Consider the following 22,687-nt stretch of genomic DNA (forward strand, 5'->3'; position numbering starts at 1 on the left):
CCTTTATAGCCCAACATTAGCCTCCTTTAGCTTAGCGGTGGTGACGTGAAGTCATGTGACCGTGCTGTAGTTCCTTTATAGCCCAACATTAGCCTCCTTTAGCTTAGCGGTTGAGACGTGAAGTCATGTGACCGTGCTGTAGTTCCTTTATAGCCCAACATTAGCCGCCTTTAACTTAGCGTTGGTGACGTGAAGTCATGTGACCGTGCTGTAGTTCCTTTATAGCCCAACATTAGCCTCCTTTAGCTTAGCGGTGGTGACGTGAAGTCATGTGACCGTGCTGTAGTTCCTTTATAGCCCAACATCATCACTGCACCGCTCTCTAACTTTAAATCGAGTCTTTAACCTGGAATCTCTTTAGTTCTGTCGGAGGGAAAGAGTGCAGACAGAGCTGGAATGTGTTTTTGTCTCGGAGTAGTACTTCTCCTCGTGGGTGGTTTGGGAAAGACCCTATTTAAAGACCCGCTCGGTGACCTGGCTGTGGTGCTTAATGGGTAAAACTGGATTAGCCGTGAGTGTGAGGGAGGGCAGCTTCAGCGAGGACTAAACAGATTCCTGTCCTCGGGCTCTTCTCCATGCTGGCCAAGACCCTCTAATTCTTCCCTAATTCTCAAACTAGAGCTCCCTTTGAAGTTAGAAGCTCAACTTGAGGGTGTTTTTCAGTATCAGAGGCGGCCTAATGCATATCCAATGTCAGGCTAAAACCCAGTTTGACTTCAGATGCCCTTAAATTAAGTCAGTGCTACTGCTGCTGTGGAAAAAGTGACTTGTGGGGATCATTAGTGATGCACATGGACTAGTAGGTTATTTTAGGCTGTGAAGGGTTGCAAAATGGGAAGAAAACATGCAATATGTTATAATGTTGGACATGTTGATGGCGGTACGAGATGACATAATGGTTTTAAAGCATTGTTGTTGCATAGATTTGAACACTTTTTTGATTAAGTCATTGTCCTACACTTTTAGGTCGACAATTTGAGTGAGTTTCTGATGTTGTTTGGTGACTTATTGTTGTCAGAAATGGTGTTGACAGTTTGTAGACCTCATTGGCGAAATGGGCTTTGTCACAGGTCTGACAAAGTATAGCAATGAGAAGGCAATTCCTAGACACTGTCATGAATCAAAAGTGTTGCTTTGTGGACCGCTCCAAAACCACGAGACCTTTTTAGTTCCTGAAAGGAATGCAGCAGGGCTCGGAGCAGACTTTCGCCCGGGTTTATTGTGGAAATTCACACTGCAATGGTGATAAAAGCATTACATCTGCTGCCCTAGTAAAACCACACTATCTCACATTAATGCACAACTCCTCTGGCTCTGGTGCTGGAAAGAGTAAAGCCGTGTGGAGATTCCCATCACATCACACCAGTTCCTCGTTGGACGTAGTTCAATGCAAAAAATGATATCATCGTTATACTGGTCAATGAAATGCGGTGTTTCCATTGCTTGGCCAGACTTGCTTTTCTTTTGTTTTTCCATTGGGAAAAGTTCTGGATGGTACCTGATACTTCTTAGTACTCAGCTGAGGCTCCAAGAGAGATGAACCATTACTGTGTGATGGCATGGATGTATTAACAGAACATGCTAGATTGTTTCAGGCGGGTTCCCCTTTTTTTTAATTAAAGTTGCTGTGGTAACTTTCCTGGATCTTCGGAAGATCTTACTTCCATTTTCCTGTTTACCTAAAAGTTATGCGTTGATTTACAGACGTCTTTTCTCCAAATGTAAGTCAATGGGAAAGTAGTTTTGGGCCTAATTGCGTCATGTTACGGATAAGGATTTTCTATTCCCACCGTTAAGCCACTCCGAAAATAAGCTTCAATGCCTGACTTACTTCCTGGGCTCTTGGGTTTAGGGTGACGTTAAAACACTGCACACTGCTGATTGGTCGGAGGGAATTGTTACGAAGCCTCCTGCACAAACACGAGCATTAACTACGGTACCAAAACTACGCTTTACGATTCATTCATATGTTTGATTTCCGATAAAGGGATTCCGCGATTCTGTTGTTGACAATTACACAATTTTAAGCTATGTGGCTAATGCTAACTTCTAAATCTCCCCCTACATTAAGGGGCGCTTTACGCAGTCAAAAATCCGGTACCATGCAGTGGAAATGCGACGTAACGCGGTTAATTAGATCAGCTTGTCTCCCCCCTTCATTTCCCTTAGTTTTCTGGGATGTCTGTGATCATTATCAGTGTGCCCAGGTGAGATCACTCAGGACGTTTGGACAGACTCTCATTAGTTCTGATAAATATCCACACAGATTATTTTACTCCCCCTAGAAACAGAGGTGGAGTCGTGGTGTTCAGAGAGTCCTGCCCAGCTGTCCGACTGGAGAAAGGGTAACCCCAGAATAATTCTTGGACGTGCGGACTCTGCTTTAAACCTGGATGGACACGGGTTGATACGATTAGCTCTGACTAACCTCAAGCAGATGGGAGTCTCTCAAGTCTCAAGGCAAAAGGGGGGAAGCCGCGAAAAGCCGCAAGACGCCAACAGCTGACTGCAGGCGTCTGTCCGTGCTTTCGGCCTGACGTTTAAACCCCCTTCAGTGCTCAGAAGAAAGATGTTTATATTCACACCGGATCACATTTCAAATGGCAACTCGGCCGCCTTTAGACAAACACCCCACAGGAATCCAGCGTAGAAAGAAGAGAAAGTCTAGACGAGGAAACAAATGTGATATTTCAACACGGGGTTTTCAACTCCAAGGAATCCGAAGTATGTTCAGAGTCCCGTAGGTATCCATCGTCTCAGATGTCTGGTTGATAAGAGACGTGGGTTCAATATGAAACTAACGTCTGCTACCGTAGACAGTCATGGTGGGACAGATATGTAGACTTCATATCAAGAATGCTTTGGTTTCCCACCACTGAATCAATGTTGTTTTGGATGCATTCATCATTTTAGCTCAGGCTTGTAAAGATCATATGTTTAGCATCTGAAACAGCATGTTTAAGCTCCATTTATTAAGAGTTATTGCAGCGCTCGTGGACTTCCTGAGGTTTGATAGCTTTTGTCTAAGTTATAAATAACCTCATCTTGAAGTCTTGCAATGTGGCTCGACTTGACAACCTCTCCTCCGAGGCCGAGCTATATTCGGGTCAGACGTGATTATGACTCATGTCTTGTAGACGCGTGTCATCTAATTTAAACATGACTTGCATCGCGCAGTAAAAGCCGTTTATAGCGTGCAACTGCACACGGCGCCAATTGGTCATTAACAGAGGATGAACAACGCAAGGAAGGAATTGGGAAATCATTTCATGCTGCATTTGAACCTCTGCAGTCATGCTCTGTGCAGCTAGGACTGCTTTACATGTCCTCTGCAGATTCTGAATGACTTCTCAAATAGAGTTGAAAGGATGAGATGGTCTAGTAACTGCTTTGGTATTCAATTCTGTTTCTAAAGAGCAAAATGAAAAAGAACGAGGCCCAGCGTTCTCAGGGTCGATCTCAGATGTGAAGATTTGCAGCTTGTCTTTCTTTATATTTGCATATTGTTGTATTTAGGAACTTCACACTCCAGTTGTGATGGGCCTTTTTCAGGGGTGTTTTTATGTTTCATAGAATAAAAGATTAGCGCTAGGGTTGATATTTTAGTTGAATAGCGCGTCCCTTGAGGTCTAACCCTATCGGAGCCTTTCTTGTTAGATTTAGCAACCATTGGAGGTATTGCTGTTGTATTCTATGGCAAAAAGGTGTCTACGTTGGCCTGGGTTTATTTGTTGGACATTTTTAAGACTCTTGCCTTCTTCTCCGAGGTTAATAACCCCAGATAATTATAGTGAAAATACCTGTAGCTGCAGCCCCACGCTGAAGAGCCAGTAGTAAAAGGCTGTGCTGTGCTTTCATCTACGATTACGACGTGATTACTGTCCTCTTTCCTAAATCGCTCTGGGTCCTTTCAGTCCAACACATTCACTGGCACGACGCACACTGTATAAAAAGGGAAAATATAACTGGCGGTAATGATGTAACGCGGCTCCCAGATGAAGTTGTGAAATCATTCTTAGAAACTAAAACTCCCCAGGATTGCGAGGGGGAAAACCCAAAGAGGGGGAAGCAAAGCAAAGCAGCATTTCTGGCATTTAACACCACTGTGTGGTGGTCCTCGACTTCTGTTAAACAGGTTGGTACTGTCCAACCGTTCTACTCTCCCCCATTACATCACAGGGCAAAGGAGCCAAGAAGCTAGGAGATCCGAGCAGCCACTGAAAACAACTCCGACCCGGCCAACGGGAGTGCAAGCTTGCAGAAGCCAAGGCTCGGGTTCGCTCACCGTTTGGACTTTTCTCACTTAGCTGCAGCGGGGGAAGGTGCTGTGGAAGACTTTACCCGCATGGATGACTCTGTTAGGAACGTTGTGTCACCGAGTGGAAAGAGAGGGTGATGTACTATGCAGGGGTAACAGGAATGCCACAAAAAATTGCCATTGGGGCATGGTTTCCCACTATTTGGAGCCCAAAAATTGTCGGGGTCCACTGTTATGCAATTACCCTGTATCACGGAGGGAAAAGCTGACGTGGGACGGATGAAATGTTCTCCAATGAAGAATGTTGCCAGCCTCTTTCCTTTGACGTGGGAATCTGCGTCGTGACTGTAGCCATGAAGTCAGACAGGTTTCTGCAGAGGAAGATAAGCTCTTCACTTCGCAGCAGTTAGTTGGTATTTTGACCGATTGTTTAAAACCGGTTTGGTTATGATGCAATCTCAAGGTTTCCCAGAGGCTGTCTCTATTTTCAACACCAAAAAGTCTATTGTGTTTCAGACTGCAAGAATTTATGGATTGAATCTACAGTTTAATTATATGATTGATTGTTTTCTTTATAAAGTATCCCAGAGTTGTTTTGTCCAACTAGCTAAACAATGTACATTTGATTGAAGACATTTAGCAAATCTTCAAATTGAAGAAGTGGGATTTCTTCTTAAGAATTGACAAAGCTGTGAATTGGAAAAGACACGATGTATATGCTCAGAGTTCTGGTATTAAAAGCCCATCAAATTATTACCATTAACTGGCTTAAAATGTAACTCAAACTACAACTCCAGATGGAAGTGTGTTTACAGAGGTGGTCGCCTGTTGTTGGGTGAAGTAAGGTAACATATTGTGAAATATATCTATGTTTCTTAAACTTTATTAATAATCACTATTGTATATTGTACTTTTTGGTTATATTATATATATTTTGTTATATGATATTGTATCTGTACTGTGTTGTGTGAGACTCACTGTCAAGGAGCTTGTTCTAATAAATGTAAAAACGACACGAGGTCTTTTCAGTGCTCGATTAACGGCGATCACGCCAGCCGCCTTTTGGCTTTTTGATGAAGAAATACTTCCTTTTTGCAATAATTCCTCCAACTATAACTCTGTTTAAAACCCTTCTGTCTACGTCACTTACCAGGCACCGTACCGTCGTGACCCAACCTTTGTAGGAGCCAGATTTGGGGTTCATGTGTTTCTATTGATTGTGTGTTATCGGAGTGAGTTTCACCTCACCTGCTCAGTGTGGTTTTGTATGGAAAGCGCGGGGGGGATTTGGGAGGCAAAACTTTCTATTGACTGCAATTTATAGAGAAATCCTGCAACCTGAACCATCTGACTAAAGCACTTGGATGTATCTTCCCTTGTTTTCCTACGATAAATGGTCATACAACGGAAGGAGAGGAGCGATTGTTTGAGCGTGTCAAAGTGTTTATCTCCCCGTGTTTAGCCCCTCGACTGCCTGTAGCCGCAACACTCAAGTCTTCAATCTTGATGTTAGAAAACTCCCAATTGTTTACAGCTGTCAACGTAAAGCCCCTGGAATAAATCTGAAAGACTTGCTTCCTAGACTGTTGTTTGTCTTGGCTGGTTTCCCTGTTATTAACCATCCCTAATAATCTCTGGTCTTTGATGCCGCCACATGCTCCGACCGCATCACGTCATCTTTATAATATAACACGGCCTCGCGGAGCTGAGTTTCCTCTGAGCGTGTCGGTGTGTTTCTGGAGAGCCTTCATCGCATTACCAGCAGGTGCAGAGCGTGATCTGTAATGATAAATGACTCCTCTCGGTCATGGCCGTCGTTCCTTTGATGAAGAGAAGCTATGGGGGATGCATGTCTCGTGTCTCTTCCTTCCACTAAATCCACCATTTTTTATCTTTGCTTCAGTTCGCAGCGTTTTGGTTCAGCAGGTGTCCTTTTACTCAATGGGGGTCCTAGGTTTCAACCATTTCTGTGTTTGCTCTTCGGACTTTAAGTTTCCTTATACTGTTTTTATTGGTGGATGTTTCTTCAGCAATCTGTACACATTGAACAGATTGATCTAAAAGCCGAGACAAATGTTGGAAATCCAGTAGAACAATCCTAAATATTCCACACGATAGATCTTCCTCACTTGCACATGTAGGACAGAGATCTATGAATGCCTGTTTTATTTTATTTTTTTAAGAGGCAATTAAGCAATTTCCCCCCTTTTTTGGACTTATTCCCTTCAGTTTCCTCTAGAACAATGATGCACAAGAAGGTTTTGATGTATTTTCCGTTCTAATTATACAAATGGTTGAAATTGCATGTCTGTTTAAAGGTATTAGTGGTAGTTAGTGTCTCCATGATCACTCTGCCAACACCAGTGACTCCCATATCTCTATCATGTCATCATCAGATGCCAAAGCTGGGATGTTTCCCGCTGTCTCAAAGTCAGTCGGCCTGAACCGCATTTCCACAGTTAGTCTGCACCCCGTGAAGACTTCCTGAAATCCTACCCGACTTCCTCTCTGCATGCTGCATGGCTGAAGTTAGGGGCTAAAGTGAAGTGGGGAAGCCAGGTCTCTAAAAAGTAACCCATGGTGGATGTGAATGGGTGGAGTGGACTACCCCGTAAAGCCTTTTTTTGGAGGTTGTTTGTTTGGTATCATCTTTGGAGAGTTAATAACTATAACTCATTTCCTGTTGAGCTGTATTTATTCGGCACGTCCCGCACTGTTCTTGGTTTCCATTCACACATGTTTTGCGTAGTACAGTCATTTTTTTACATGGGTGTTCAAACAAGCAGATACTAGAAGGTAGAAAAGTGCAGACACCTGATTGATCAGACGGTCCATCGCTCGCGTCACACAAACATCCTGCAAGTTTCTGTCAATAGAGACCCCGATGACTTTATCCACTGGACATAGATCTATGCAAACTATGTCTTACAAACTCCTGAATTAGCCCACAGGGATTAATAAAGGTACATCTCATCTTATCTTAATTAAAGAACTGATACGCCTACATTGATAGGGTACTATCCACAGTTGAAAACAAAAAAGTCAGAAGGAAATTTTGAGCAAATTTGAGTCCATTGGAGCAGAACCATGCAGTTCAAATTGGTGTAAGTGTAGAATCTTCACAATGGTAGTCAGTTGCTTTGTATCATGTCTTGACCGAGGCCTTTTTGAGGTACTCTGGAACCTAAACTGCATTTTGCATGGATTACATTTAATCCCCGGGTGAGTCCCTGCTCCCTGCCAGCCCTAATGACCCAGGGTACATCGGTGCCGAGTACTGACTCACCGGCTCACCCTGCACCGGCTACACTTTGCTCAACATGTCCTTCACAAACAGGGAAGTGCTGTTTCTGCTGCTGTTAGGACAATCTGTCATCGGTCTTATCTTCAGATCCAGTGAACGTGCAAACAGGAATGTACCAAAGACACTTTTTATTCCTCGGTCGGTCCATCCCGCTCCACAGTTGGCTCAGTCCAAACTCAACTTGGAAACTGTGAATAATTTCCTTCCTGTGCCAGACTTTGCTTTTTTGGAGGTTGCCATGCATGCAAGCTCCAACACCCACCTTTATATCACCCCCCCTGTGTTGAGTGACACGAGCCTACAGGAGGCAGCGTTGAAGACTAAACATTACCCAGCATGCTGTCACGGGAGATCGATTAGAAGACGGTGCGGAGATTAGCAGCAAGGCGGTCAAAGAACAGGTTCACTAAAACAACCGTCAGTCACAATCTCCGTTTAGGGTTTCAAGTCGGGGAGTCGAGGCAGACTGTGTGGGGGGGGGGGGGGGGGGGTAGCCTTTTGTTTATAGAAGAACAATGAAAGTGCTGGAGTCAAAGCAGGGCAGACACTTAGCTAGACAGAGGAAAGGTTGGGGTCTGGAGGAGTTTGAGGAGGGGAGGTGCTGTTCCCTGAAGATGTGTCTGGCGGGTCGGTGCACTGGAGGAACCAGGTGAACAGGAAGGGAGGTTCAGGAAGGGTTCAGACTGAATAACCACCACGGCCAATAACTCTGCAGCGTGCAACAAACACACACACACACACACACACACACACACACACACACACACACACACACACACACACACACACACACACACACACACACCCCTTCTTGCAATTCTCACTAATATTATTTCATGTTACTTTAATTGCTGCTACTCATTTTATTAAAATGTTTTAACATGGAAAAAATCAATGAAAGTCGTTCAAAAAGACAGATCCATCCCTCCATTCCTCCATCCTCCATCCCTCCATCCCTCCATCCTCCATCCCTCCATCCATCCATCCATCCATCCATCCATCCATCCATCCATCCATCCATCCATCCATCCATCCATCCATCTTCTCCCGCGTATCCGGTCGCAGAGGTAACAGCTCCAGCAGAGAGCCCCAAACTTCTCTCTCCCTGGCCACATCAACCTGCTCTGACTGGGGGATTCCAAGGCGCTCCCAGGCCAGCGAAGAGATATAATCCCTCCAAGTCGTTCAAAAAGACAGATAATATCCCAAAAATAATGGACGTCTGAAAAGATTCTCTATCTCTAATAAGTCACATTAATCTTTATTATTGCATGCCTTTTTTTTTACCCGCTAAAGGACTGATTTTTTTTATTTCATCAGCTGGTTAGAAACCCCTGCCTCTCATTAGACTGTGTGATGGTAATGGTGGAGTATTACCAGGCTGTTGTCTCTTTTCCCACACCCCCATTTCCTCCACCAGTGTAATGGTTAACCACAGAGCAGCAGACCCTCTTTATCCCACGGTGCTCTTTCCTTTTTTCCCAGGCTCTGTCCTGTTAGGGCCTGTAGGAAGCATCATAGCATCAACAGTTTGGTCTTTCTTCATTTGTTTCCAATAAAATGCAGATTCTCCGCGTGACAATGTTAAAGTGGTGCCAGGAAACAATATCTCAGAAAGGGTTTAATGAGTCCAGAGATATAGAGATGGGGTCAGATGTCTGGTCAGTCGGCAGAGACAGCTTACGGAGAATAAAGAGGGGATGGATGTCCGGTGGGTCTGCCGGGGGACGAGTGGCAGGCAGCAGGCTGACACTGAGACTGAGATTTCTGATCCTTTCTTTTACTCTCCTTTCTTCTGGAGAGGAAGTAAAGGAACCGGAGCTCTGGATCTATTTGTTGTTTGAGGTGCGATATATGACTCAGCAGCTTTAAGACATGAAGACACTTTTATTTAATGCAGGATTTACACCTGGAAGTGGGCGGGGCTTACTTTAGACCAGAAGTGAGGTTAGCGCCTCGTACTGTGTTTTTAAAGAGAATGGGTGGACAAAATAACAGGAACACCAATGCTGTTGAAGAGGAGAAAGGCCATGTGGAAGTTTAAATCCAATTCTGAAAAATAATAATAATTTCCAATAATAAAATAATGTCAAATAACTAAAAATACTCTTCCCAAACAATTATCTAAATATAAGAAGATAAATAGAAAATTCAAATAAATTCAGTGAAAAAAGAATTGTGGAAAAAAATCTGAATTTGAGAACTTTTATTTATTATTATTTTGGGCTTTGCTCTCAGTGGTGGCAAAGTGGTTAGGGACTTGGCCTGGGAACTGGAAGGTCACCAGTTCAAGTCCCCAAAGGACCAAGTGCTACCGTGGTGTCCCTGAGCAAGGCACCGTTCCCTACACTGCTCCCCGGGCGCCGTACATATGGCAGCCCACTGCTCCTAACACTAGGATGGGTCACATGCAGAATTCTCAAATTTCCCCACGGGGATTAATGAAAGTACATCTTAAAGCAGGATGTTCACCAGAAAGTGGGCGGGGCTTAATTTTGGCGGGAAGTGCTTTATTTTTCTAGGAAAGCCCCTGTAACATATTTCAGAAGAGCGTTGGGGTTGTCATCGTAGAAATCAAAATAGAGTATTGTTTTATTTTCTATACATATGAAGGAAACTACCATAACCAGCGCATGATTGAGTGTTGTTCTTTCACGCTCTCTGCTGTCAGATTTAGCAGTGAAGCTTATTATTCATACATGAGTAAAAAGGCAAGTATCCTCCTGTTGGTGCTATATCTATACCGGCACAAACTGGAAATAAAAGCTAGGGGATGAGGCTGTTCTGTCATGCAACAGTGCTGATACGCTGTCAAGATATGGGTGCTGGGAGGAGGCTCTTCCCAGTGTAGACACAAGGCTTCAGTGTGTATGTGAGTCTTAAAGCGGGTGCATGTGTCGCCTCCCAGTTTCATCTCCCAGTGATTGCTACCATGGTGACACCACCCCCGTCACATGAACCCCCCCCCCCCCGGCCAGGTGTTTGGCTTGCGTCTGGCGGACTTCATTGATTCCCCCGGCACAGTGGGGCTCTTTGTGCACCGGCCTGTGAGAAACCGGGTCGGTCAACTCCTCCGCAGGTGGAGCTTTAACTTCACCCCGATTGATGCTGTCGCCACTCGGAGGAGCTGATTTCTTAATGTAATAATAATAAAGCTTTAGTTTTACAGAACTGCTCGTACCCAAGGTGCCGCGCAAACACGGCACAGATCAGAAACTGTGAAAGAACCAACAGGAAACTCACTTCAGGTCAATTCTGTGTGTGTGTGTGTGTGTGTGTGTGTGTGTGTGTGTGTGTGTGTGTGTGTGTGTGTGTGTGTGTGTGTGTGTGTGTGTGTGTGTGTGTGTGTGTGTGTGTGTGTGTGTGTGTGTGTGTGTGTGTGTGTGTGTGTGTGTGTGTGTGTGTGTGTGTGTGTGTGTGTGTGTGTGTGTGTGTGTGTGTGTGTGTGGTTGTTAAGCCTTCGATGCTGTCCTCTGGGAAGAAGCCCTGTATGGGCAGTAATGTGGAAAGCCATTATGTGACTAATAAGCTGCAGCCACCGAGAGCGAACACACAACACCGCCTGCTATTTATTTGAGCCACCAGGTTAGATTTCCACTTAGTCACCGACACGTTGGCCAAGTATTTGTTTCCCATCAGTGTCAGTGTGTGTGTGTGTGTGTGTGTGTGGTTGTGAGATGATTTTTTAACAATGTTTTCATGTGTTTTAACCTCTCGTGTGGGTGAGCCTGTCTGCCTGCCATCACATCCTCACATAGCCTTCTTCTGTGGTCGGATTAAACTAACAACACTGAGTCAAAGAGAAGTGGGCCTTCAGCCCAAAAGCTTTCGCTCATTTATCAGATGGAGGGAAGCCTGTGTTGTCCATGTTCTGGATCGAAATATTGCAAAAATTCAGTAGAGCTGAAACGTGAAGTATAAGGAACTACAGCACGGTCACATGACTTCACGTCACCACCGCTAAGCTAAAGGCGGCTAATGTTGGGCTATAAAGGAACTACAGCACGGTCACATGACTTCACGTCACCACCGCTAAGCTAAAGGCGGCTAATGTTGGGCTATAAAGGAACTACAGCACGGTCACATGACTTCACGTCTCCACCGCTAAGCTAAAGGAGGCTAATGTTGGGCTATAAAGGAACTACAGCACGGTCACATGACTTCACGTCACCACTGCTAAGCTAAAGGAGGCTAATGTTGGGCGTGATGACGTTTAGTCGTCTCATTTGGACACGTGTTAGCATCCACCATTTCTCAATTCACCGGTGATGAAAAAACACATTCATAAAATCATCGTCGAGCTAACAGGAAGTGCTAAAATACCAACTAGTTTTCTAGCTTTGGTTCTCCTTCCTGCTCCTCTCTTTTGGAACCTTCTCTTTCTCTCTATATTGTAGTTTTTAAACGTCTCTGCGCTGCACTCCCTCTCTGAGCGAGGCGACCTGAATGAGAAACTGAGGGACACAGAGGAACCCTTCTCTCAGCTTCTGCCTCCTGACTGCCCGTTGCTATGACGACAGAGGATTTGAGATGGGTTATCTGATGCTTTTTTCCGGAGTGTGTGTGTGTGTGTGTGTGTCTGAGGGATTCTGTGAAAGAAAAGGGGAAAGTTTGAAGCCTTCGAGGACTTCAATGATACTACATTACACAGTCGCTCTGATAGTAAGAGATGGGTAATTAATATCAGTATTTATTACAGAAAATAGAAAATCCAAACTAAAAAATCCTTAGAATTAGGGAACCTTATATTCATTGTTATTAAGCAAAAGACATACACAAATATATACCCCCCAATGACGAAATAATAAACGAAGTATTCACAATGATGCACTTTACACTCCTCATTACAGCATGAATACAGATATCTGAGAAACTTGCCATACATACATTTATGAACCAGAAATATTCAAATGAACATGTTGAATTGTCAATAAAGTGGAAAACAAAGAAGCCTTACAATCAGCTGAATAAAGTCTACCCTTACTGGTCCCACAGAGGGGAAATGACCCATCCCAGTGGGCTGCAAATGTAGGGACAGGTGCTTTTCTCAGGAACACCTCGGCAACACTCCCAAGCCAAGTCCTGCTGGATGTCTCCACCGCTGTCCCCCTATATTTTATAAATGAGGATCAGGCCTTCCATTCATATCAAAGGTAAAACATTAGGAGGGTTTTCCTTTAAGCCAGTGACCGATAGAGGGTTGTCTGCGCTCATCCCAAATAAATATATTGTTTAAAGCAGAACAAGAGAACAGTTAAAGTGTTGTTCTTGGTGCTACTGAGCTTTGGAATCTCATTTGGACACAGAGGGTTGGACGTGCCGGTAGTTCGATGGAAACTATTTCTGTGCCCAGAACATCTTTCCAATATCCTTTAATTATGAAGTTTCTGAAGCATTTTGCCCTGTTTATATGAAGTGTGAAACAGTTTGGAAAGAGACTTAAGTGGTTCCCATGTTGAGGACAGCATAATATCCCCGTCAGCGCCACCACACTCTCATGGAGTAATAATGAATTTTGTCGCTCACATTTCGTTCGTAAAGGTTAGCTCTGAAGTGGGTTCAAGCGTTTGAATTCGCCCGCGTGACCCCTCACCTCGTATCCACTCTGGCGTCACTCTCCGGTCGCCCCTCCCTGAGAGTGTAGCCGTGGAACAAGAGAATGATGTGATCCCCGCTGGCGTCTGGAATCAGCTTTTCCTTCTTGTTTAATCTCCGGGCCGTGTGTGTGTGTGTGTGTGTGTGTGGGGCTGACTCTGTGTGTGTGCTGACGTATGTGTCTCTCTTTCATTCTAACATAAGTAATTATATTTGTGTGTGTGTGTGTGTGTGTGTGAGTGAGCATGAGAAAGGCCGGTCCGGGCTGACCAGTAAAACAACAGATTTACGACGCTGCCCTGTAGGTGCGCGCTCGCCCACTTCCTTCTCTCTGTCATCACGAAACCATTTCCCATAACGGCAAACGTTGGGGGTTTGTGTGCACTGGCTGTGGGTAAAGAGACCCTCTGATTTCTATTTATTTCAGTATGTAAAGCTTTTGCGTCGGGACAGAACATGTTCTTCCCTTCTGCAGGGGGTCAACGTGATACTGAAATCTGCAGACCAGTCAACAGCTTTTGGAGTTGAATGGTTTCATCATTGGATCAAAAACAATCGGCTTCTTCCCCACGATTAAATCCCTGCGTTGATATCAAACTCTCTTATATCTGAGCTAACACGTAGCACATGCCTGCTGTAGAGCCTGTATCCCTTACACATGGAAGTGTCATGCGATGGTAGTAGACGTGTGCCGAGGGAAGAATCCAAAGTATCCGAATGGAGACACAGCATTACATTCACATTTTCAGTCTCATTTTCGAACGTTAAAATGTTTAACGCACTTGTTTGAGTGTAAATATATCTCCTGCTCTCCTACCAAACTCTCTTACAGTTGAGCTAACGTGTAGCTGGTGCGCTCGAGCTTTCAAAACGTTTCCAAAACACATTAAAAAAAGCAGTCTTGTATCCCTCCAACATGGAATAGTTGAACAGAGGTAGTAGACGTTGCTATTTCTGACAGGTGACTTGCTCTTTCCTACATCCCGCTGGCTCACATAGCTGCGGTCAGACTAGACCTTTCTCTCTGGCAACCTGCCTTTTTATATAATGACACACATTTTCATCTCCGTGTTTGTCATCCAGAGAGCTCGGCCTGCAGAGACAGGAGTGTTGACCTCACCCCTCTGTCTACAGACGACCTAAAGATCATGCATATCATCCTGACGTTTTATAATGGCTGTTTTGTCTGCGCTGTATCATGCCGCTTGGATTCCTCTGCCTCTCCTCATGCAGCCTCAGACTCCTAATTGGCTTCCCTGCCACCATTGTCTGTCTCCCTCTCGTTCCAGTGGTTTCCCCTCTGGTTTCAGATGTAATCCGGGCCACTTGTATGTTTTCACAAAGATCCTATATGGGTCTAATTGTAGAGTTGCCTTCCTGCTGTGTGGCTGGCTTATGTACTCACAGGAGGGTTTTCAGGCTTTCAGCTCAGCTCATTTTGCTGTTATGTGGGCCATGTCCTGCTGGTTAGGGTTATGTATTTATTGTCATGCGTTGTTTAGAGTCTCTTTTCCCAGTGGTTTGCTTTTCTTTCTTTCAACCTCCTGTGGATTTATTGGATTGTGATTTATGAGCTACAGTGCTGCAGGATTTAGACGTAAAACCCCAAAACCAGTCGGCATTTCAGCCTTTCTGGTTCCCCTTGTTTTGTACAGTTTTTGGTTGTTATCCTGAAATAAAGTCTGTGGTTAACACAAGCTGAACATATTATAAAGTTTAGTTCTACGACATAAAATATGTCAGCACATCTCCCACTGGTGGATTTAAAAACAGCGGTTGCTAACAAGTGTCTAAATGAGACGCCTAAACGCCATCACGCCCAACATTAGCCGCGTTTAGCTTAGCGGTGGAGACGTGAAGTCATGTGAAATCATCAGAGATATTTTCTGCAATAATCTAAAATCACATGCAGAAATCCCATTGGCTTTTTGTGGAGGGAACCAGGGGGATGCTGCCTTCAGGGTCTGTCTACAAAATACGTCATCCCTGCACCACTTTATAGCGCTTTTTCACAATATGGTTGGACAGAAGCATTGTAAATTACTTTGGTCACCTGTTACCTGCCTCTCTTCACCTCTCTTTAAGCTTCAAAGCTCACACACACACATCCACACTTTCCTCTGAGCCTCTTAGTAATTAATCAGATTGTGTGTGTGTGTGTGTGTGTGTGTGTGTGTGTGTGTGTGTGTGTGTGTGTGTGTGTGTGTGTGTGTGTGTGTGTGTGTGTGTGTGTGTGTGTGTGTGTGTGTGTGTGTGTGTGTGTGTGTGTGTGTGTGTGTGTGTGTGCGCAAGCCCGTGTATGTGTGCTTGACAGCGATGCATACCAGATGTTTTAGAGATGAGGTGGGTTTCACTGGAACGTAACACATTCCCAGGGATGTTTGCGGAAAGAAATTCTCTTCCCCCCCCCCCCCCAGGACGGTCTGCATTCAGTTTTTTTGCTGTCTTTTTAATGGGGATCTTGTCATTAAGCCCACAACCTCCTGTGTGTGTGTGTGTGTGTGTGTGTGTGTGTTCCTCGCTGGTGATCAGTGTGTTGGATTCTGTTTCCCGGTGGGGCAGAATCAGACATAACGTGATTCAGGGTGAAATCGGACATGTGTGTGAGAGTCTGAGTATGTGTGTGTGTGTGTGTGTGTGTGTGTGTGTGTGTGGGGGGGGGGGGTAGATTGAATGGTTTAAGCTGCAGTCTACCACTATGGGTGTGTCTTTGTCTATTTGTGTTAGAAAGTGAAGTCTGAGCACTCTCACCTGCAGGGGGGAAGTGGGAAAGCGAGACTTGAGGTAGAGCCACAGAATAAACATGTCTGCCCTCTGATGTGAGGAGCGATTGACTGAAGGCTTCTTTTGATCTTTGTGAAATAACGTTCTGTAGGTTCGTTAGTCGACTTTTTGCTGTTTTTGGGCTAAATGACTGCTTTGCTCTGGTAGAAAATAACATTTAAAGTGGTGCTTTTTATGATTGTTTGTATTTAATTGTACAGATGTGCTGGTTAGCAGACCATATGCATGCATAAAAACCTATATAACACACAACAGGAAATGGAAAGCTCCAAAAAGCACGATAGGGCCTCTCTTACTCCCATCATTCAACCCTAAAACACACAAACAGAAATGCTAACTTCCAAATGCAAAGAGTACAAAAGGACAAGATAAATCCTAGATATAATCTAAGTTTCGGTGTTAGATAGAAGACTAAACTAAAACTGTTACCCACCGTCTAATAAAACCAGTGAATCAGAGCCGGCAGTATCCACACCGGTGACTCTCTGTTCCTCAGAAAGAGGGGAGCTGAACCAAAACTGTGCTTCATGAGCCTGACTGAGGCTGTAACTCCAGACGTACACACACACGAGTAGGTGGGGAGGTGTAAGTGGCTATTCCTCATCACCTAAGCAACCGCCTCCGTTGAGTGGATCATTAGGGTCGACCTGTCTGCTCTGGGGAGTGAGACGGAGACAAAACACGTCCTCCTGCAGCTCAGAGGCTGGGTTCATAATGAGGGACATGGTTTATAATGATACAGCTGCTGTTAGATGCCGTAAAGCTACAACTTTTACCCTGAAACATCTGCTTCTGCGGTGATGTACTGTTAGCTATCTAATGGGTTAGAGATGGTTGGTGCGTTCTGACGTGCAGATCCATCGTCTCGGACATCAGAAGCCAGACTGCAAGCTCTTACTTTGAAATGTGGTACCACGTTATCGGCAGGCCATTAGACAGAATCGGAGAAGTGACACAAGTAGATTTTTGTTTGGACATGTTTGTCTAAAACTCTGTGCGAGCAAGATCCTTACGGGTGGGATTGAGATCAGAGCCTTTTTCTGGTATCACAAATTAAAAGTCGTAAATTCAAATTCAAAAATGCTTTCCATTCCCTGGTAAATAAACCTAATTTATTCACGTGTTTGATTTTCATTTGTGGAATTTGTTTGGTATGCAAATCTGTTTTATATTTGCAATTTACTTCAGTTTTTTGTGCATTTTGGGCTGGTGTTTGAGATTAAAGGATTGCACTTTTTACACAAACAGTATTGACAAATCCGTCTCCATGTATCTGCACCAAAGTTGACGAGGCAGATGTTTTCCTACTTGAATCCTGAGCTAGACATTTCATGCAGATACATCCCTGCACTTTCTAAAGTAAACTCAACATACAGTAAAACCCTGATATACTGCTTTTGATTCTATTTCTAATTCATCTTTAATGATGTCTTTCTTCTTCTTTTCAGTCCTCTGCGCCAAAAACCTGGTGAAGAAGGACTTCTTCCGTAAGTATCTGCCAGCACCGACTCCTCAGACTGAACCTGGTTGTGGTTTGAAACTAAAACCCTCTAAAGATTGAGAAAATTGGCTTTGTGTCGATAAGGTTTAGCTGCTTCCAGCTTCAAAGACAACCCAAGACATCTTCATTGAGCCAATTAAACAGATGTGGAAGATATACTACATCTGTCCTTGGAAGTACGAGTCAAAATAAACTTAGAAACCCAGATTTGAGTGCACATTTTAATACTGCATCTAAATAAAGTTTGGTAAAATGTCACTAAAGCACCTTTTCCCACTGGTCAAAAAACCCCATTAACACCCATTTAAAATGTGTCTCTTTCCTGTAGTGGGAAAGGTTACGATCTGCATTAATTTCCTAGAAAATATACTTTAATTTACGGACTTTAATATACTACATTAGTCCTATTTATTATCTCCTCTAGCTCTGATTAGCTGTAATGGAAAATTTCCACCCGATTGACGCTATACACTCATCGAAGTAGATGTGTTTTGAATATAATCAACAGTAAATGATTACGTGTTTATCTGCGTACACACATGGATTAATGTCTCTTCAAAGCCCCCAAACTCCATTGACAACAAGACTAATTTAGCCACTCTAATTATTGTTAAACACACTTAATTCAAACTTGAAATAAATGAAAGTAACGTCTTTTTTGGGGCTTTCCAATATTCCAACATTCACCATCTCCAGTTTGAATGTTGAAAGGAGAGAGGGAATAGTAACGGTCCACTGCGCCCCTCTCATCCACGGCCTACTGACGGTAACAGTCGGCTATTTTTAGCGCCCCCCCCCCCCCCCCCGCATTTACACGCTAATATTGGTGGGAAAACAGGTCATATCTTTCCAGCATTTCTGCATCAAACGCCCAGTTAATGTTCTCCTCTGAAGACCTAATAACGGGGAGGGGGGGGGGGGGGGAGTGTTTGGGTGTGTTTGGGTCGGGCTGTCATGGTGAGTGAGCATGTAAAGGTCTCCTGCTCACTCAGGTGGTTTCTGTGGTGCCCATTCCTGCCATTCCAGCTCTAGAGCTGAGCAAACACCCAGAGAGGTGTGTGTGTGTGTGTGTGTGTGTGTGTGTGTGTGTGTGTGTCCGGTGTGTGTGTGTGATTTGTCTGTGCTGTTACAACTAACTCCATTCTCTTTTTTCAGATTTTAATAGAGAGGTGCAGGAATGAGTCTTAAACCCTGAAATGAGTCAGCATTTTGACCACCTGTTTCCTCGTCTGGAAGATTTCTGAATGTGATTTTGGTTTAAACCTGAAATAAGGTCTGTGGTTAAAAACAAGAGATTCTTAAGTTTTGTTATACGACATAAAATCTAAACGTCATCACGCCCAACATTAGCCGCCTTTAGCTTAGCAGTGGTGACGTGAAGTCATGTGACCATGCTGTAGTTCCTTTATAGCCCAACATTAGCCGCCTTTAGCTTAGCGGTGGAGACTTGAAGTCATGTGACCGTGCTGTAGTTCCTTTATAGCCCAACATTAGCCACCTTTAGCTTAGCAGTGGTGACGTGAAGTCATGTGACCGTGCTGTAGTTCCTTTATAGCCCAACATTAGCCTCCTTTAGCTTAGCGGTGGAGACTTGAAGTCATGTGACCGTGCTGTAGTTCCTTTATAGCCCAACATTAGCCACCTTTAGCTTAGCAGTGGTGACGTGAAGTCATGTGACCGTGCTGTAGTTCCTTTATAGCCCAACATTAGCCGCCTTTAGCTTAGCGGTGGTGACGTGAAGTCATGTGACCATGCTGTAGTTCCTTTATAGCCCAACATTAGCCTCCTTTAGCTTAGCGGTGGTGACGTGACGTTTGCCACAGAGATTATTATGTGCAATAATCCAAAATCACATGGAGGAATATTATTAACTCTTTTACAGGGAACCAGGGAGAGGTTAACTTCTGGGCTGTGTTCTTCATCCCTGCACCTCTCTATAAATACTCATTTGAAACTGATTGATTTTAGATGATAATGATTGTGAAAGGGTTCCTGAATAATCATGTGGTGTTTTTTCCAATCAGGCAAGTCTAAAGGGGTATTTTGAATGTTTTAAAGTGGGACTGAATGAGGTACTTATCCCTGTCAGTTTAAATGCAGTAGATGATGCTAGCACAGAAGCTAAGCAATGAACTGCTGTGGATGGGGGGGGAGTCATAAAATGTAGTTTAGCCCTCAATAACTTTTAAGTGCATGCTTTATTTAGAATATTTCCACCAGATTACTTCACCGTCAGACACCTCTTTCTGACAGGAAACTGAAGACGTTATATCCCGTTATACTCTCCAAATCTGCACGAGACTCCATTGGAAAAAAACTGAAATTTGAACTCACAGAACTCGGGAATAGCCGGTCTAACGCTGCCTCCATCAGTGAGTTTTCTTTGTGTGACTTTTGTGTATTAAACGGTTATTCAGACTCGCACAATAACCCCTACCACACTGAGGCAGAAGTAGACCTCCACTAGCTGGGGTTCTGCAAGGTTCTTAATGGAGTCTGGTGGCTTTAAAGCTTTACATTCCATATTTTAAAGTGCTGTCTCATAAATGCACGGTAAAGTGGTAGAAATGTCCTAAGCATAGCATTCATTTAAAGTGATACTGAACATTACTTAGCTTCTGTGCATGAACTCCTTTCTGTTTCCTCCAAAAGACACACACTGACATTGGATAAGCACCTCTAAATCTCATGCATTGACAGCAACGAATTCACTGCATCTTTAGTCACCCTCCACTGTACTCTTGTCTTCGAAGGATCTCATTTTGGAATCAAAGTACAGGACAAACTGTGTAAGTAAGCAGTGATTAATCTGTCCCACAGCGGAGCGGCGGTGTTGTAGAGACCACAGCGTCTGCCTGTTGCATTGTTTTTCTGTCGTGTGTTCTTGGTGATGGTGGCTCAGCTCTTTTGGTTTCCCCCCTGTCCTCCTGCAGGCCTCCCGGATCCCTTCGCTAAGGTAGTTGTGGACGGCTCGGGGCAATGCCACTCCACGGACACCGTGAGGAACACGCTCGACCCCAAGTGGAATCAGCACTACGACCTGTGAGTCCCACACACAATCATCTCATTCCTTATGTTTGCTGCTGCGTGGAAATCTATCGTTCATGCAGCAAAAGGACAGTGCAGATAAGAACATGTCAGAGGAGACTAACATACTCAACAAGACGGCAATTAAAAGTTATTGCAAGTAAAACAAAAGTAGCAGCAGCAGGTAGTGAAGTAGAAGCCACTGATAACAATACTAAATTCTCATAAGTATCTATGGCACAACAGTGTGTGTGTGTGTGTGTGTGTGTGTGTGTGTGTGTGTGTGTGTGTGTGTGTGTGTACCTCAGTTTATTTGCATACCTCCCACCTTCCCAGAGCCTTGATGTGATTACAAACAGCAGTGTGAGCCATTACAATACCTCCCAGCTCTCTTTGTTTAACCTCAGCGAGGGAGCGCCCTGAGACGTGTCAGGCTGGGTCATTACCACGACTCCAACACTCACAGACCCTACATCTGCTCTCTCACTTATCTGAACGCTCCGCAATGACATAACCCTTCAGCACCGGCAGAGAGCCTTTAAAGCAGTCCCTGGGAGAAGTGTTTGAAGACACACGGAGGAGGAGGAGGGGGGAGGAGGAGGAGTGGCGTCTTGTTGTAACCTTCGTTTCCCAGAGATCCTGTGAAGGTAACCTGGAAAAGAGAGTGAGAGTTTCCAGTGTTCGGCCCGGTGTTTATCCAGCCGTCGCGCACAGCCAGCAGCCAGAGGAAGCACATGTCTCCGTTTGTTTGGTTGCTGGGGTTACAGGACCCTCTCTTGACACGGATGTTAAATTAGCTGCTCGTGTCATTTTTGACAAGATGGGGGGAAAAAGTCAGTGTGTGTGTGTGTGTGTGTGTGTGTGTGTGTGTGTGTGTGTGTGTGTGTGTGTGTGTGTGTGTGTGTGTGTGTGTGTGTGTGTGTGTGTGTGTGTGTGTGTGTGTGTGTGTGTGTGTGTGTGTGTGTGTGTGTGTGTGTGTGTGTGTGTGTGTGTGTGTGTGTGTGTGTGTGTGTTCACTTTCTTGAAGATGGATCGATGCAGAGGAGAACTCGTGGATTCAGAGGCATTCAGACGTGATGCTAAGAAGTGTGTGACGTTAGGGTCGTCATCAACAAGGATGTGTGCTTTTATTTAGTGAATTATTTTAATTTATTGACTAAAAAAACACCAGACTACAGTGAGACAGTGACAGAGAGTGATTTTACAGACGGTCACATGACTTCACGTCACCACCGCTAAGCTAAAGGTGGCTAATGTTGGGCTGTAAAGGAACTACAGCACGGTCACATGACTTCATGTCACCACCGCTAAGCTAAAGGTGGCTAATGTTGGGCTGTAAAGGAACTACAGCACGGTCACATGACTTCATGTCACCACCGCTAAGCTAAAGGTGGCTAATGTTGGGCTGTAAAGGAACTACAGCACGGTCACATGACTTCACGTCACCACCGCTAAGCTAAAGGTGGCTAATGTTGGGCTGTAAAGGAACTACAGCACGGTCACACGACTTCACGTCACCACCGCTAAGCTAAATGTGGCTAATGTTAGGCGTGATGACGTTTGCTGCCTTGTGATTGGCTGATTAGATCTTTGCGTTAACGACAATGCATCCTATAATGTGCTTATTGTATATATGTATATATCATATAAATCCTGCAGCCCTGTGAGGTGTAAAATGAGTGTGACCCCCCTCACTGTGTGTAGTGTGTGTCCTCGTGGCCTCTCAGATGGTGTGCTGGAAGAGAGAGGTTTTAATTGAGCCGTCTGTCTGGCTCACACTTATTGAAACGCAGCCTGAAACACCTGGTGTTCTTCTGCCTCAAAGCTGCTGGCAGTCCATCTCTTTTCCACTTGTTTGTGTGTGATTGTCTGAGGGGGTAGAGATGTGTGTGTCTGTGTCTATGTGTGTCCAGAGTCCAGCAGGCTAGTCAGTGAACTGTGACCCTTCTGCATTGTTGCGGGAAGTGGCCGGCATGCCAAGAATAGCAGACAGTCTTTGTGGCTGCGTCTCACTGGAGGAGGAAATAACCTTTTCCTCTTTTGCATAGGAAGGTTTCCAACCGAGAGAAAGTGATCAGAGCTTGTTGAAACCTTTTAAAGAGTCCTCTCCTGCTGATGTTCAGGTGTATATCAGTATGTAGCTTCTCTACTTTAAAGAGTCCTCTCCTGCTGAGGTTCAGGTGTATATCAGTATGTAGTGTCTCTACTTTAAAGAGTC

At 44.5% G+C, this 22,687-nt stretch overlaps 1 protein-coding gene across 4 annotated transcripts in view; it reads left to right on the forward strand.

Moving 5' to 3' along the window:
- Positions 1–22,687, forward strand: part of smurf2 (SMAD specific E3 ubiquitin protein ligase 2) — a 59,394-nt gene that overhangs the window by 7,114 nt on the left and 29,593 nt on the right. For 2 of the 4 annotated variants that reach the window (XM_063904371.1, XM_063904372.1), the window contains exons 2-4: positions 17,390–17,428; positions 20,196–20,231; positions 20,376–20,484. In XM_063904371.1, coding sequence (XP_063760441.1) covers positions 17,390–17,428; positions 20,196–20,231; positions 20,376–20,484 — 184 coding nt within the window. The remainder of the gene's footprint in view (positions 1–17,389; positions 17,429–20,195; positions 20,232–20,375; positions 20,485–22,687) is intronic. The other 2 variants (XM_063904374.1, XM_063904375.1) reach the window with 1 other exon arrangement.

This window comes from Eleginops maclovinus, chromosome 16 (genome assembly GCF_036324505.1).
Source record: "Eleginops maclovinus isolate JMC-PN-2008 ecotype Puerto Natales chromosome 16, JC_Emac_rtc_rv5, whole genome shotgun sequence".
In the NCBI taxonomy this organism is placed as follows: domain Eukaryota; kingdom Metazoa; phylum Chordata; class Actinopteri; order Perciformes; family Eleginopidae; genus Eleginops; species Eleginops maclovinus.